Source organism: Phyllobates terribilis, unplaced genomic scaffold (assembly GCF_046119375.1).
Source record: "Phyllobates terribilis strain yellow unplaced genomic scaffold, ASM4611937v1 Scaffold_3__8_contigs__length_932513732, whole genome shotgun sequence".
Classification (NCBI taxonomy): domain Eukaryota; kingdom Metazoa; phylum Chordata; class Amphibia; order Anura; family Dendrobatidae; genus Phyllobates; species Phyllobates terribilis.
In genome coordinates, this window is record NW_027362763.1 from 719530625 (window position 1) to 719545347 (window position 14723).

A 14723-nucleotide genomic window follows, 5' to 3' on the forward strand; every position below is an offset into this window, starting at 1 on the left:
AGAATCATAGAATGGTAGAGTTGGAAGGGACCTCCTGGGTCATCTGGTCCAACCCCCTGCTCAAAGCAGGATTCACTAGATCATCTCAGACAGATGTCTGTCCAGCCTCTGTTTGAAGACGTCCATTGAAGGGGAACTCACCACCTCTCGTGGCCGCCTGTTCCACTCATTAATCACCCTAACTGTCAAAAAGTTTTTTCTAATATCTAATCTGTGTCTCCTCCCATTCAGTTTCATCCCATTGCTTCTAGTCTTTCCTTGTGCAAATGAGAATAAAGATGATCCTTCTACAATGTGACAGCCCTTGACATATTTGTAGACAGCTATTAAGTCTCCTCTCAGTCTTCTTTTTTGCAAGCTAAACATTCCCAAATTCTGCAACCGTTCCTCATAGGACATGGTTTGCAGACCAGTCACCATTCTGGTCGCTCTTCTCTGAACTTGCTCCAGTTTGTCGATGTCTTTTTTAAAATGTGGTGCCCAAAACTGTACACAGTATTCCAGATGAGGTCTGACCAAAGAGGAGTAAAGACCGATAATGACTTCACGTGATCTAGACTGTATGCTTCTGTTAATACATCCCAGAATTGTATTTGCCTTTTTTGCTGCTGCATCACACTGTTGACTCATGTTCAGTCTATGATCTATTAGTATACCTAAGTCTTTTTCACATGTACTGTTGCTTAGCTCTATTCCTCCCATTCTGTATATGCTTTTTTCATTTTTATTGCCCAGATGTAGTACTTTGCATTTTTCCCTGTTAAAAACCATTCTGTTGGTTGATGCCCACTGCTCCAGTTTATTTAGGTCTTTTTGAATCCTCTCTCTCTCTTCTCCAGTATTAGCTATCCCTCCTAGCTTTGTGTCATCAGCAAATTTAATCAGTTTACCCTCAATTCCTTCATCTAAATCATTGATAAAGATGTTGAACAATACAGGTCCCAGGACGGAGCCCTGTGGTACCCCACTTGAGACATTCATCCAGCTGGATGTGAAGCCATTTACAACCACCCTTTGAGTCCGATCACTAAGCCAGTTATGAATCCACCTAACAGTTGCCTGGTCCATTGCATACTTGGTCATTTTTTCAATAAGGATGGTGTGAGATACTTTGTCAAATGCTTTGCTGAAGTCAAGATATACTATATCTACAGCATTTCCCTGATCCACCCAGTCAGTGATTCTGTCATAGAAGGAAATTAAGTTAGTCTGACATGACTTGTTAGTTACAAACCCATGCTGACTCTGGTTAATCACTTCATTCTTATCCATGTACTTACATACATGTTGTTTAATAATTTGTTCAAAGATCTTTCCTGGTATAGAAGTCAGACTCACCGGCCTATAGTTCCCTGGGTCCACCTTCTTCCCCTTTTTGAAGATAGGAACAACATTTGCTCTTCTCCAGTCTTCTGGGACTTCTCCTGTTCTCCAAGAATTTTCAAAGATTATGGAGAGTGGTTCTAAAATTTCTTCTACGATCTCCTTCAGTACTCTGGGGTGTAATTCATCTGGACCTGGAGACTTGAACTCTTTTATGTTAGCTAAATATTCCCTCACAATCTTTCTGTTTACAGATAACTTGGATTCCTCTATTCCTTTAAAAGGACAGTGAAGATCAGTTGATGTTACATTTTCTTTCTGAGAGAAAACAGATGCAAAATAGGAATTAAAAAGTTCGGCCTTCTCAACATCCTCTCTTACCATTTCTCCATTTTCATCCTGTAAAAATCCTTTTACAGGATCCTTTGAAGTTACTTTTAGTTAAAGAAATTGAACAAAGTTTCCATTGGCAATCTTCATTCTTTACTTAATTTTCAGACCCCCATATAAGCAGTTTGAAGTCTGTTTCAAGTTTAAGATTTTTCTCTTGTGGGAGTGTCCCTCTCTGTAATACAGGCTGGATGTGAGGTTTGAGTGTATCCACAGTGATGAGATTTTCAGCCTCTAATATTTCATCACAGCTTCTATCCTGCAATTTCCTTTTCATGTGCTTTTTCTCCTTTTCTAGTGACTGTTTTCTTTGCCCTCTTTGAGACATTTTCCCCCTGTTCATGCTGTGTAGATCTGTGTATAACCTTCTCCATTCCCTGCTGCTATCTCTAACATTGAGAGAAGAGTGGTGAAGCTCTGACGAATTTGTAACATTTTTTCAAAGTGTTGATAGACGTACACACACACAATGCAGCAGCCAATGGTAGAGCATTTTCAATGGGGACTATTTATAAAGTTAACTTAACTTTAGAATTTAGTAAGCAAATGAACAATAAATAAATAAAGGGAGAAGATGCACGTAACCTTTAAACCCCGGACAAGCCTTTTATATAAAGTATGCAGTAAGCATGTGTGCTCCATCTAGTGGTGGCTGCAGAATGTTATTGTTTTACTGTCAATTTATGGACAGAATTTAGATTAAAAAAAAATAATCTCTGACCTCTATTAAGATAAATTATGCACAGACTTTTGGACCTGTTTAGATTAAAAAATTAAATAAAATAGTGTGTAAAGATAGAAATTTATTGGGAGACAGGAGACATCGCTGCAACATGGAGACGCAATAAAACGAGTGCTGGACACTAGATTGTAATCTCTACATTGACGTTATGACTGCCATCATGCTAAACCTCCCAAGATATGAATCCTAAGGCTATGATCACACAGAATATGTTGAGAAGTGTTTTTATTTTTGGAGGGGATCCTCTCCAAAATGCTTGAAAAAATGTTTGGAAAATTCATCCTATTCATTTCCAGCTGTGTGTGGAGTTTTTTTTTTTTTTAAGGTTTTTCTTTTTTTCTGAAGAGGTTTTGAAAAAAAAGCCTGGTGGAAAAAAAAGATGGATCTCACTCCTTTGAATTGGATCCTGTAGGTATCTTCTTCAAACTCAAAAAAAAAGCTTCAGAATAAAATCTTTCCAAAACTTCATCAAAATCATTTCAGGAAAATAAAAACTCCTGTAAAAGCTCCCTGAAAAAGAAGTATTTTTTAAAGTAATATCCACTTAAAATGCTCATCGGATTTTTCCACTTCAAAAACCTGACTTCAAACATAGCCTTAATGGCAGTATGCTCCACCCTGGCCTCAAGGCAAATTCTGGTCAATATTTCGCATTGGTATTTTTAAGCCCAAACCAGTAGAGGTGCATACCTTTTCATTATACTTTTCATTCCTCTTTTGTTTTTGCTTATGACTACTGATAGAAAACTCATTTTGCGACTAAATGCTAAAGTCATGCAGTTTTAAATTGCAATTTGTAGATGTGGCCACAAGAGGGAGCTAGAGTCATTCATAAGATTTTATATACAACTAGAAAGTCTACAGCAAAAGTTCATCATTATTTCTCTGGACAGGGATGTCAAACTCAAATTGTTATGATCTGCAACATGTACTAAGGAAAGATAGGGGAAAACTGTCCCTTAAGTAAGACTAAACTGAATCCCTACGATGTAGCGGGCTGCTTGTTCCTAGCGAACAGACCCGCCTTAGTCCTCAGCTAGTCTGAATGAAGACCTATAGCATAAGGGGAGGGGTCCCTAAAAGAACTAAGGACTGGAACAAAAATGGGACACCTCCTAAACAGAGAAGTTGTTGCAGAACGCAAAAAGACAAAAAGGTACTAGAGGTCCCAGAAGGACCAAGCGAACTGACAGAGATAGGCACAGAAGCACCTGGCTAGAGAAATAGTCAAACACTGAAGTCCAGCACAGCCAGAAGGGCGAAGCTGGAATATAAAGGCAGATGCAGGTTCTCCTGAAAAGAGAGTTACAGTTCTCCATAGAACTTTCTGAGCACCAACCGTCATCTACAATCTCAATATGGGAACGTCTGTGTTAGATGAAGACACATTTTACCTGTGAATTGAGAATTTTGAGAATGAATGATCAGTCCAGGAGGAAAAAGAAGCTGATTTCTCTGATAAAATATATTACAAGGTTTCTTATTTTCATGTGTACTATTGATTTTTGTGAAAAACAATTTTAAGACTACGGTTACTCCTTAAAGAAGTTCATCCATCAAAATTGTTATCCTTTTAATATATTGCAGTCATCATATTATGTAGCACTGTGTACTTACAATTGCTAATTTTGCCTTTCTACCCAGTTTATTCTTCTGTTTTCCATCAGGTCTATGATCCTTCTAAGATCTATGTAGAAACAGGAGGTCAATTTTCACTGTATGAGTCATCAGTCACTGCAAAAGTAACTTGCAGGGAGGAAGAGGCAGCAGCTGGGTCAAGAGTTGAAGAGGAGAACGCTAAATTGATAAATGCAGGGACAAGAGACTTCTGTTTCTACATCTCGTAGAGAAAAGAGAAGAATTAATGGGTAGAAAGTCAAAATGAGCAATTGTAATTACACAGTGCTATATAATATGATGACTGCAATATATTAAGAGGATAAAAACTTTGATGGGAGGAGGAGGAGTGCTTCTTTAAGTTGATATCTATCTATCTGTGATAATAATAAGCTGACTTTCATGTAATATCTCCAGACCTGCCAGCTCTTCCTCAATGCTGCTGTCGATTCACCTGCCATTGACTATCATGTCTCCTTGGCTCAAAGCGCCCTACAAGTCTGCCTAACCCACCCTGAGCTTCAGAATGAGATCTACTGCCAGCTCATCAAACAGACGAGACACAGGCAGCCACAGAACCAGCCCAGTCCCATCCAGGTAAGCCACGTGTCAAAAGTAAATGAAATGAGGCATCTAAAATGATTTTGATGGTCCACCCTCCATGTATACACAGAATATGAGGTCCAGTGAAGATCTTGATATGGGGTAGGACTAGAGTAATAAAATAGCTAAATAAAAATAGTATTATAGAAAAAAAAGTAAAGACAATATACTATAAAAATGTTATTTTTATTTTTAAAATGTTATGTAGGATTTCAGCAAAAAAAAACAACAAAAAACTAGAGGAGCAAAAGGCAAATTATAATTACATCAGTATTTTCTTTAAGGGAATCTGTCAGCAGTTTTTTTGCTGCCTAATCTAAGAGCAGCATAATATAGGGATTCCAGCGATGTGTCACTTTCTGAGTTGCTTGCTATAGTTTTGATAAAATCCCTCTTTTATCAGCAGAAGAGTATCACTAGAGGACTAGTTGTCTGGTGCCATGTAGTTCTCCTTATTGATGAGCTCTGTATAACCCCACCCCCACTGCTGATTGGCAGCTTTCCGCCTATGTACACAGAAAGCTACCAATCAGTGATGTGCGCAGGGTTATACAGAGCTCAGCATCCAGAGAACTGGTAGATCTGCAACAGATAAAACAGGGATTTTATCAAAACTGCAGCAAGTAGCCCAGTAAGTGACACATCGCTGGAATCAGGGTCTCTTCCTCTACATTGTAATGCTCTCAGATTAGGTGGCAAAACCCTGATCCTGTTGGAATCAGGATATGTGCCACAAAGCATGCTGCTTTTAGGTGGGGTTGGGTTGTAAAAACCTGGCGATATTCTACACTAAGAACCGGTGATATGGGTAAAAATGTGATCTTTTACATGATCTAATAGGAGCTCGCAGATCATCCATGGTCCATCTTCCAATTTCCTCCAAGCATGCTCCTAGGGTAGCAAGGAGACATAACCACCATCATCTCCTCGCTTAATAACCGAGTTAAAAAAAAAAAAAAAGTTTTGGGTGGTAGGAAACCTATCCATGCCCTAAGAAAACAAATTTTGTCCTTCTGAAGCTTTTTGATTGATGGTACATGAATGATAGACCTGTGTGTGTTTTCACAGGGGTGGCAGCTCCTGGCGTTGTGTGTCGGCCTCTTCCTTCCTCAGCATCCATACATCTGGCTCTTAAAACTTTTCCTGAAGAAGAACGCCGACATCAGGTATTCCATAGATGTCCATGACCCTGCTTGGTTTATTAGAGCAAGATCATAGAATTTGCTAAAATGTCTCCTTTCCTTGTTATATGATGCAAAGGAAGTGGGTCTTGGGGATTACATTGTGTCTGAACCTTCCATCAGTCGGGAGAATTACTAACTAATATCCATATAGTTGTGTGGTTGACTACTCCGTTCTATATAGTAAAATATAGTAAAAAAAAAAAGATACACTGATGTACACCAGCCCAACGGAGGCCAAAAACACACTCTGGAAACGTCTGATGCATTTGGAGCTTTCTTTCCAAAAGTAGGGCTCAAACGTGATGTGAATACTTTAGTATTGACAACCATTGCCCCATAGGAAAATGATTAATTGGGTCATCCTACTAATACAGATGACCAGCCTTCATACGAAGAGCAGACAAAACCCAAGAGAAAAACAAAATGAGCATATACCCTATAGTAATTAAATGAATAATAGTAATAGTAAATAACATAGGGTATTTGGTTAACACTATTTTGATCAAAAGGCATAAAAGCCATCCCACCGCGACAAGGTGTACCCAATCGAGACTGTCCTATCTTTAGTATTAAAACCTTACCTTGTGTCAGCCGACCTTAATATGAATAAGGGCAGAGCAAGACAGGGTTCCGACTGTCCAGCCCCCTGTCCCGACTGTCCAGCCACCTGTCCCGACTGTCCAGCCACTTGTTCCAACTGTCCAGCCACCTGTCCCGACTGTCCAGCCACCTGTCCCGATTGTCGAGCCACCTGTCCCGACTGTTCAGCCACCTGTCCCGACTGTTCAGCCACCTGTCTCGACTGTCCAGCCACCTGTCTCGACTGTCCAGCCACCTGTCCCAACTGTCTAGCTACCTGTCCCGACTGTCCAGCCATATGTCCATGGAAAGCTATATACTGTAGATGAAATGCCTAGCTTGCTTGTTTTTTACTTGGGTTTTGTCTGTGAAATGGCCACAGTGTGAATGTTCTCTCATTGCATGTATACCAAGTTATGCTCCGGCTCATTTATTTGGTTTTGATGTAGTTTCATGTACTTTGTACGAACACGGGCGTGGCCTCCCTTTTTGATCTAGGCATTTCATTTATATAGCTTCCACTGGACAGGTGGCTGGACAGTTGGCCCCTGTCCTGCTCTGCCCTTATTCACATTGAGGTCAGCTGACACAAGGTAATGTTTTAAAGGGAACCTGCAATGTGAAAAACCTGTTGTAATCTACAGATATGGGGTTAATCTGCAGGTTAATAATGTTATTAACCTGCCCGGCGCCTGCACTCAGATCCCTACTGCTAGCTCAACATTAGGGCGCAGTTACAGCTGTCGCTCTTTAAGTGCGGGCGCTGAGAAGGTCCAGAATGTGTTTTTTTCAGTTGACAGGTTCCCTTTAATACCAGAGACAGGATAGGACCATCCCGACTGGGTACACCTTGTCGTGGTGGGATGTTTTTTTTACGATTTTTGATCAAAATAGTGTTAACCAAGTATCCTATATTATTTACATGTACTATTACTATTTATTCACTTAATATATGGTATCTGATTATTTTGTTTATTTTTTTTTCTTGGATTTGGTCTATAAAATGGCCACAGTGTGAATGTGCTCTTACACTTTACACATACAGTACAGACCAAAAGTTTGGACACACCTTCTCATTTAAAGATTTTCCTGTATTTTCATGACTATGAAAATTGTACATTCACACTGAAGTCATCAAAACTATGAATTAACACATGTGGAATTATATACTTAACAAAAAAGTGTGAAACAACTGAAAATATGTCTTATATTCTAGGTTCTTCAAAGTAGCCACCTTTTGCTTTGATGACTGCTTTGCACACTCTTCGCATTCTCTTGATGAGCTTCAAGAGGTAGTCACTGGAAATGGTCTTCCAACAATCTTGAAGGAGTTCCCAGAGATGCTTAGCACTTGTTGGCCCTTTTGCCTTCACTCTGCGGTCCAGCTCACCCCAAACCATCTCGATTGGGTTCAGGTCTGGTGACTGTGGAGGCCAGGTCATCTGGCGTAGCACCCCATCACTCTCCTTCTTGGTCAAATAGCCCTTACACAGCCTGGAGGTGTGTTTGGGGTCATTGTCCTGTTGAAAAATAAATGATGGTCCAACTAAACGCAAACCGGATGGAATAGCATGCCGCTGCAAGATGCTGTGGAAGCCATGCTGGTTCAGTATGCCTTCAATTTTGAATAAATCCCCAACAGTGTCACCAGCAAAGCACCCCCACACCATCACACCTCCTCCTCCATGCTTCACTGTGGGAACCAGGCATGTAGAGTCCATCCGTTCACCTTTTCTGCGTCGCACAAAGACACGGTGGTTGGAACCAAAGATCTCAAATTTGGACTCATCAGACCAAAGCACAGATTTCCACTGGTCTAATGTCCATTCCTTGTGTTCTTTAGCCCAAACAAGTCTCTTCTGCTTGTTGCCTGTCCTTAGCAGTGGTTTCCTAGCAGCTATTTTACCATGAAGGCCTGCTGCACTAAGTCTCCTCTTAACAGTTGTTGTAGAGATGTGTCTGCTGCTAGAACTCTGTGTGGCATTGACCTGGTCTCTAATCTGAGCTGCTGTTAACCTGCAATTTCTGAGGCTGGTGACTCGCATAAACTTATCCTCAGAAGCAGAGGTGACTATTGGTCTTCCTTTTCTGGGGCGGTCCTCATGTGAGCCAGTTTCTTTGTAGCGCTTGATGGTTTTTGCAACTGCACTTGGGGACACTTTCAAAGTTTTCCCAATTTTTCGCACTGACTGACCTTCATTTCTTAAAGTAATGATGGGCACTCCATTTTCTTTACTTAGCTGCTTTTTTCTTGCCATAATACAAATTCTAACAGTCTATTCAGTAGGACTATCAGCTGTGTATCCACCAGACTTCTGCACAACACAACTGATGGTCCCAACCCTATTTATAAGGCAAGAAATCCCACTTATTAAACCTGAGAGGGCACACTTGTGAAGTGAAAACCATTTCCGGTGACTACCTCTTGAAGTTCATCAAGAGAATGCCAAGAGTGTGCAAAGCAGTCATCAAAGCAAAAGGTGGCTACTTTGAAGAACCTAGAATATAAGACATATTTTCAGTTGTTTCACACTTTTTTGTTAAGTATATAATTCCACATGTGTTAATTCATAGTTTTGATGACTTCAGTGTGAATGTATAATTTTCATAGTCATGAAAATACAGAAAAATCTTTAAATGAGAAGGTGTGTCCAAACTTTTGGTCTGTACTGTATACCAACTTATGCTCCGGCTCATTTAATTGGTTTTGAAACGAATAGCAGTATTACCCCTCCTAGGTTGATCCTTAGGCCACGGCCCTACTATCAGTATTCGGTCAGTATTCGGTCAGTATTTTTGCTCAGGAGTGGGAGCCAAAACCAGGTGAGGAACAATCAGAGAAAAGGTAGAATAGAAACAAGTCACCAATTCTGCATTTATCACCCACTTCTGGATTTGGCTCCCAATCCTGAGAAAACATACTGAACGAATACTGACCAAATACTGATAGTGGGACCGTGGCCTTAGTCCTTTGCTCACTGACCGTCAAGTTAGAGGGATGTTTCCAAAAGGGTAAAGAAACTTGAGTTGAACCAACCTCTGCACAGGCCATCTGCTGGTTCAGGTCAGGAGTGGAGTCTAGTAGTTGCAGTGAGTTTTTCTAATGAGAGGTCTAAGGCTGTGTGCACACAACGTCTTATTTTAGGTGGATTCTCTCCAGAAACTCTCCAAAATCCTACTTAAAACTCCTTAAAAATTTGTGAATTTCTGCTCCAAAAGCCAAACTAAAAAAAATCCCCACAATTTGAGCATACCCCAAAGTGCATTTCCCATAGAAATGAATAGGGGTTTTCCAAGTAATTTTTAAGCGATTTTCAATGATTTTCACCATAAAAAACTGTGTAAACACAGCCTAATGAGCATAGCATATTAAAGTGATTGTCCAGCCTTGACATTAAAGTCTGCAGTCACTCTATGTGACTGCAGACTTTTGAATGCCCACAGTGCGCACACCAGTACCGGAAGCGGGCAGTCAGGTCAAGTATGCGATTTGCATACATTCCATCACATACAGACTAAAAGTGCACGACCTTGCTCAATACAAGTGAATTGATCAAGGCCGGGCACATCTAGCATGTGGCCGGAAGTATGGAAATTGCATACTTACGGTCACGTCCTGGCACCGTAACCAGAGAATTTAAAAATCTGCAGTCACATAGAGTGACACATAGAGAGCCTGGACAATCCCTTTAAATTTACAGGGTCCAGAGATGTAACTCCAGTCCTGGTTTTGTAGCATTCTGTATGTTTTAACACTCTCTCTCTCTTTGCTCCCATCACAGGACCGAGGCTGGAAAATATGCGATTTATTGCCAGCGCTGTGTCGAAAGAACTCAACAAAATGGGGATCGTGAAGCCAAACCTTCCAGGATGGAAATTCTCTCAATTCTCTTACGGAACCCATATCACCATTCCTTGCCCTTCAGCATACCCGTGCACTTCATGAACGGCACATATCAGGTAACGGCACCCTATAAAAATGTGCATGAGTCTAGTGTGAAAATGATTCAAACAGTGTACAGAGTCCAGATATTTTTGGACTGTAAAATGAAACCAAGGGCTCATTCATAGAGCCATTCTTTATGGTCTCTGGATGGATGGTCCGCAAAAAAATCCAAAAAACAGAGACATGTTCATTTTTCATCTGATTTGCAGATCAAACTCTCCTATTCAAGTGAAAGGGTCTGTGAAAAAAAAAAAAAAAGGAAAGCACTCTCATCTGTGTGTCATCCGAGTGCTTTCCGTTTTTTAATGTTTAATGGCTAGGAAAAGGAATTTTTGGATCCAGCACATAGGTGAAAATGAGGCCTGAGACATTTGTCAAAACTCTTTCATTGGGCCAGTTTATCATACATGAGCTCAAAAGTGGTGGCCTCCCCAGCTTTGTTTTTTTTGGGGGGGAACATTATTCCTTAATTCTCCAGAACTCTGTTTCCCTACAACGCATGTGAACTCCATTCGCCAGTCTCACAAATTGTCTACAGGGAAACTCTCTCTTCATCACAACGGAGTCACGACCAATTCACATCCTCCTGACCAAGTCTGATTCCTGATTCTCTCCTCCTGAAAGCTCCAAAATACCATCTGTTATATTGACCCATATCACACTCCATGCTGCAATGCTCGTCTCTCCGTCACACCGGGTCCTGTGACTGTAGCCCCCAATATCATCATGGTGTCGGGGGCCAATTTTTCCAAACACTAAGTCATCAATCTAGTAGGAGACCACCTATATTGAACATTGGGAAGGAGAGGACCCTTTAGATGGCAAAGGAATTAATCTCATAAGAACCAATTTGGCTGATAACAATAGTTGTCCCAGATGCGTCCGGTCAATAAGTGGCCCCCATACACGGTAGATAGATGCTGGCCAAACAATGGTGCATCCAATCATTCAGCCGACTGCTATCTCACCTGATTCTCCCATATACAGGAACACTAGCGCTCCAACATCTGTCAGGAGAAAGTCAGGAGGCCTCTATACACATATCGGCTGAGCCCGCCAACATCGCTAGGATCAACCAATATCTAATATTTACGGGCCCTTAGAAACTAAAAGTTGGAGATTTCTGGAGGACAAACTTACATTTCAGACCATGCGACTCAGTGAGGTTTTACTTTTATTTGTAGGTAAACTTATTAATATACTTTACTTATGATTAAACCTTCACATAAAGCCCCCCTTATTGATTACAGGTGGTGGGATTTGATGCATCCACAACCGTAGAAGAATTTCTCTGCACACTTAACCAAGACATCGGTATGAGGAATCCGGCACAGTCTGGATTTGCTTTATTTACGGATGATCCATCAGGAAAGGACCTCGAGCATTGTCTACAGGGAAACATTAAGGTGCGGAAATAGTGAATATCACAAGAAATAAAACCTCCTCTACCAGAGAAACATTGATTTTACAATGATAGTCAAATTGTCTCTTCAGAGAGGAAGAGAACTAGAACTCTAGCACCACCTATAGGAAGAAGCAATCCTAAAAGTCAATATCGACTCTCTAACGAGGCTTGTCACATGACTTAGGATAAAAGTCATACCAGAATCTCAATTTTCAGACACTGTGTTTCGGGGTACTGCCCCTCATCAGTGCAAAGTGTGAGATCTGGTTTGGCTGGGTGAGAGGCGTCTAACCGGGAAATGCTTAACATGTCACTCTCCTCCAGGAGAAACGTTACCACGATAGTCACGAATATATCTGGATATTGCAGCTTGAATAGGACTGAGGTGCATTACCAGGCAAACCCGCTACAAAGAGCAGGGCCTGGTGAACAGGATAGGCACTACCTGCAGCTCTGCGGACCCTTCAGTTGGTTGAATTGGAGTCGGACCCCCATCGATATCTTATATGTGCTTTACAAAGTAATCTTAATGTGCCTCATATATTAGTATGCATAGAGCACGGTAGGGGATTTCTATTCCTATTTTCAGAAAAACCCTTTTCATATACTATTGAAGAGTAATTAAATAAGTACCCGCTCTATCAGCTGTACCCCTGTGCCACGTCAATCAGGACATCTATCCGTGCTGAACACTAATTCACAACACCTGTCATTATGAATATTTAGTTATTTCAATTGATGCTCCTTTTGGTCAAAACTAACCAGTTTTTGCTCTTATTTTATTCTCGTTGCTCCCCTTGTGTATTCTATTTTTTGTTTATTTTTTATAATCTGCCATACGGATCCGGAGACCTGAGCCTTTCTATTTAGTGCTAATCCTTATGGTCTTTAATAGGTGCCCATTGGATAATAATAAAGACACGCCCCAGAGGATCCTGTGAGCAATGCCCCCTCTTTAAAGACTGTGAAAATTGGCAATAAATAAAAAGTATGGTGGATTAAAAAAAAAAATAAAAAAAACGGAATAGGGAGCAGTGGGAATAAAATGAGAGCAAAAATTGGTCACTTTTTAAAGGAGTTTTCTATTACTTTGAGGACCTCTCTGGCATTTCTGCGATAGTGCCGACTACAGGAGACATGTGGTTTTAGAGGTGGGCCATCCATGAAAATGGTCATCCTTTAAATAGCAGGAGAGAGCGAGTCTGCCAGAACAGACTAAGAATACATTAGGCAGAGATTATTATTGGTTCCTATGATTACTATGTACGCCCCTAGACTTCACTTTCTTGTCATTCCCAGATCTGTGACATCATTTCTAAGTGGGAACAGGCATCCAAAGAGCAGCTGCCTGGGAAATGTGATGGAACCCGGACTGTACGGCTCACGTATAAAAACAGGTGCTGGATTTTATTCTCCTGGGTTTCGGAACATTCAGAATTCTTATTATTCACTTAAATACATGCATTTTATTTAAAAAAATAATAATTTTTGCAATTAGTTTCATTAAAAAAATTTGCACTTTTTTTTCTTCTATCACCTTTGAATTGTACTATTGCTGGCTGCAAAATGAGTTAATTGAGAATCCATCAGTGAGCGTTTGTCTTTTCTGAGCTCTTCTCCGCTGATTTATGGCCACAGACCACATCAAAGTTGAATGTGCAGGAAAACAAAGAGCCTGTAAAAGAAAAACGGTAAAGAAAAATTTAAGAAAACCCAATTGCAAAAATTATTTTTAGCCCCAAATATATGCATTTAAGTAATAAAAATTTTGCACCGTTTGCCTTCTATAGCCTTTGCATTGTACTATTGTTGGCTGCAAAATGTGTTAACTGAGAATTCATCAGTGGGAACGCTATGACAGTCTGACAGGAGAGTTTGTAACTAGATGTCTTTTCAGAGCTCCTCTCCTCTGATTTTTGGCTACCGACCACATCAAAGTTGAATGTGCAGGAAAACAAAGTAAACAAAGAGCCTGTAAGAGCAAAACGGTGAAAAATTTTTAAGAAAACCCAATTGCAAAAATTATTTTTAGACCCAAATATATCCATTGAAGTAATAATGTACTATATGTTACATTATTTCTATATAATGAAGTTGGATCTGTAAAGTTGTAACTTTTTTTCCTCTTCATTACAGGCTGAGTTTCGCCGTGCAGGTGCGAGGGGAGACGGAGAGAGAGAAACTGCTGTTAATGTACCAGACGAATGATAAAATCGTTAATGGCATCTTTCCAGTAAATAAGGAGCTGGCGCTGGAGCTGGCTGCTCTGCTTGCCCAGGTAACCTCTGAGAAATCAACGATGTATACCTTTTAATGCAATTTCCAAAGCAATTACTTTTAATGAAGCAGTCCGCTAATGTGCGGTACACTATTAACCACTAATTATACAATTTGACGCCCCAATGTAAAGATGGCTTCCCGAGGTGGATTAACCGTCTCTCCGTATCTTAGTCTTTTTTTTTTTCCAGTCTATTGCAGGTGGATAACAGATGTAAAAAGCCAAGGTATTATTAGCGTATTGTTCTAATGGGTCTACGTGTGCGGTAATGTGCCTAATGTATGGAATAATGGCACTAAAGTGACTTTAGAAGAAAGAGTCTCAAATCAGTGTGGGTTCTTACATAAGCTCCTTTTCCTACGGAAAGTGACTTTTTTTTCTTGGAGGATCTGCTATAAAGTGATGTTTTGCATTAAGAAACTAAATAAATGAATGCACGTCTCATAGGAAAGCAAAAAATTATTACTAAATATGGATTTAGATTAACAGATTTGTTGACAGCTTCCCGGATTCGCCATTATCTCTACTTTCCCTTATTAGAGGGGTTGTCCAAGGCTAAGATATTGAAGACCTACTCTTAGGATATCTCATCAGCTTCACATCGGTAAAGGTCCGATATCCGAAACCCCCACCGATCAGCTATGTGCAGGTCCAAT

The 14723-nt window shown here is 40.4% G+C and overlaps 1 protein-coding gene across 1 annotated transcript in view; it reads left to right on the forward strand.

Moving 5' to 3' along the window:
- The window catches only part of PLEKHH2 (pleckstrin homology, MyTH4 and FERM domain containing H2), a 255616-nt gene that overhangs the window by 226106 nt on the left and 14787 nt on the right, over positions 1-14723 (forward strand). The window contains exons 20-25 of the mRNA XM_073672039.1: positions 4490-4669; positions 5744-5841; positions 10221-10398; positions 11635-11790; positions 13089-13186; positions 13926-14067. Coding sequence (XP_073528140.1) covers positions 4490-4669; positions 5744-5841; positions 10221-10398; positions 11635-11790; positions 13089-13186; positions 13926-14067 — 852 coding nt within the window. The remainder of the gene's footprint in view (positions 1-4489; positions 4670-5743; positions 5842-10220; positions 10399-11634; positions 11791-13088; positions 13187-13925; positions 14068-14723) is intronic.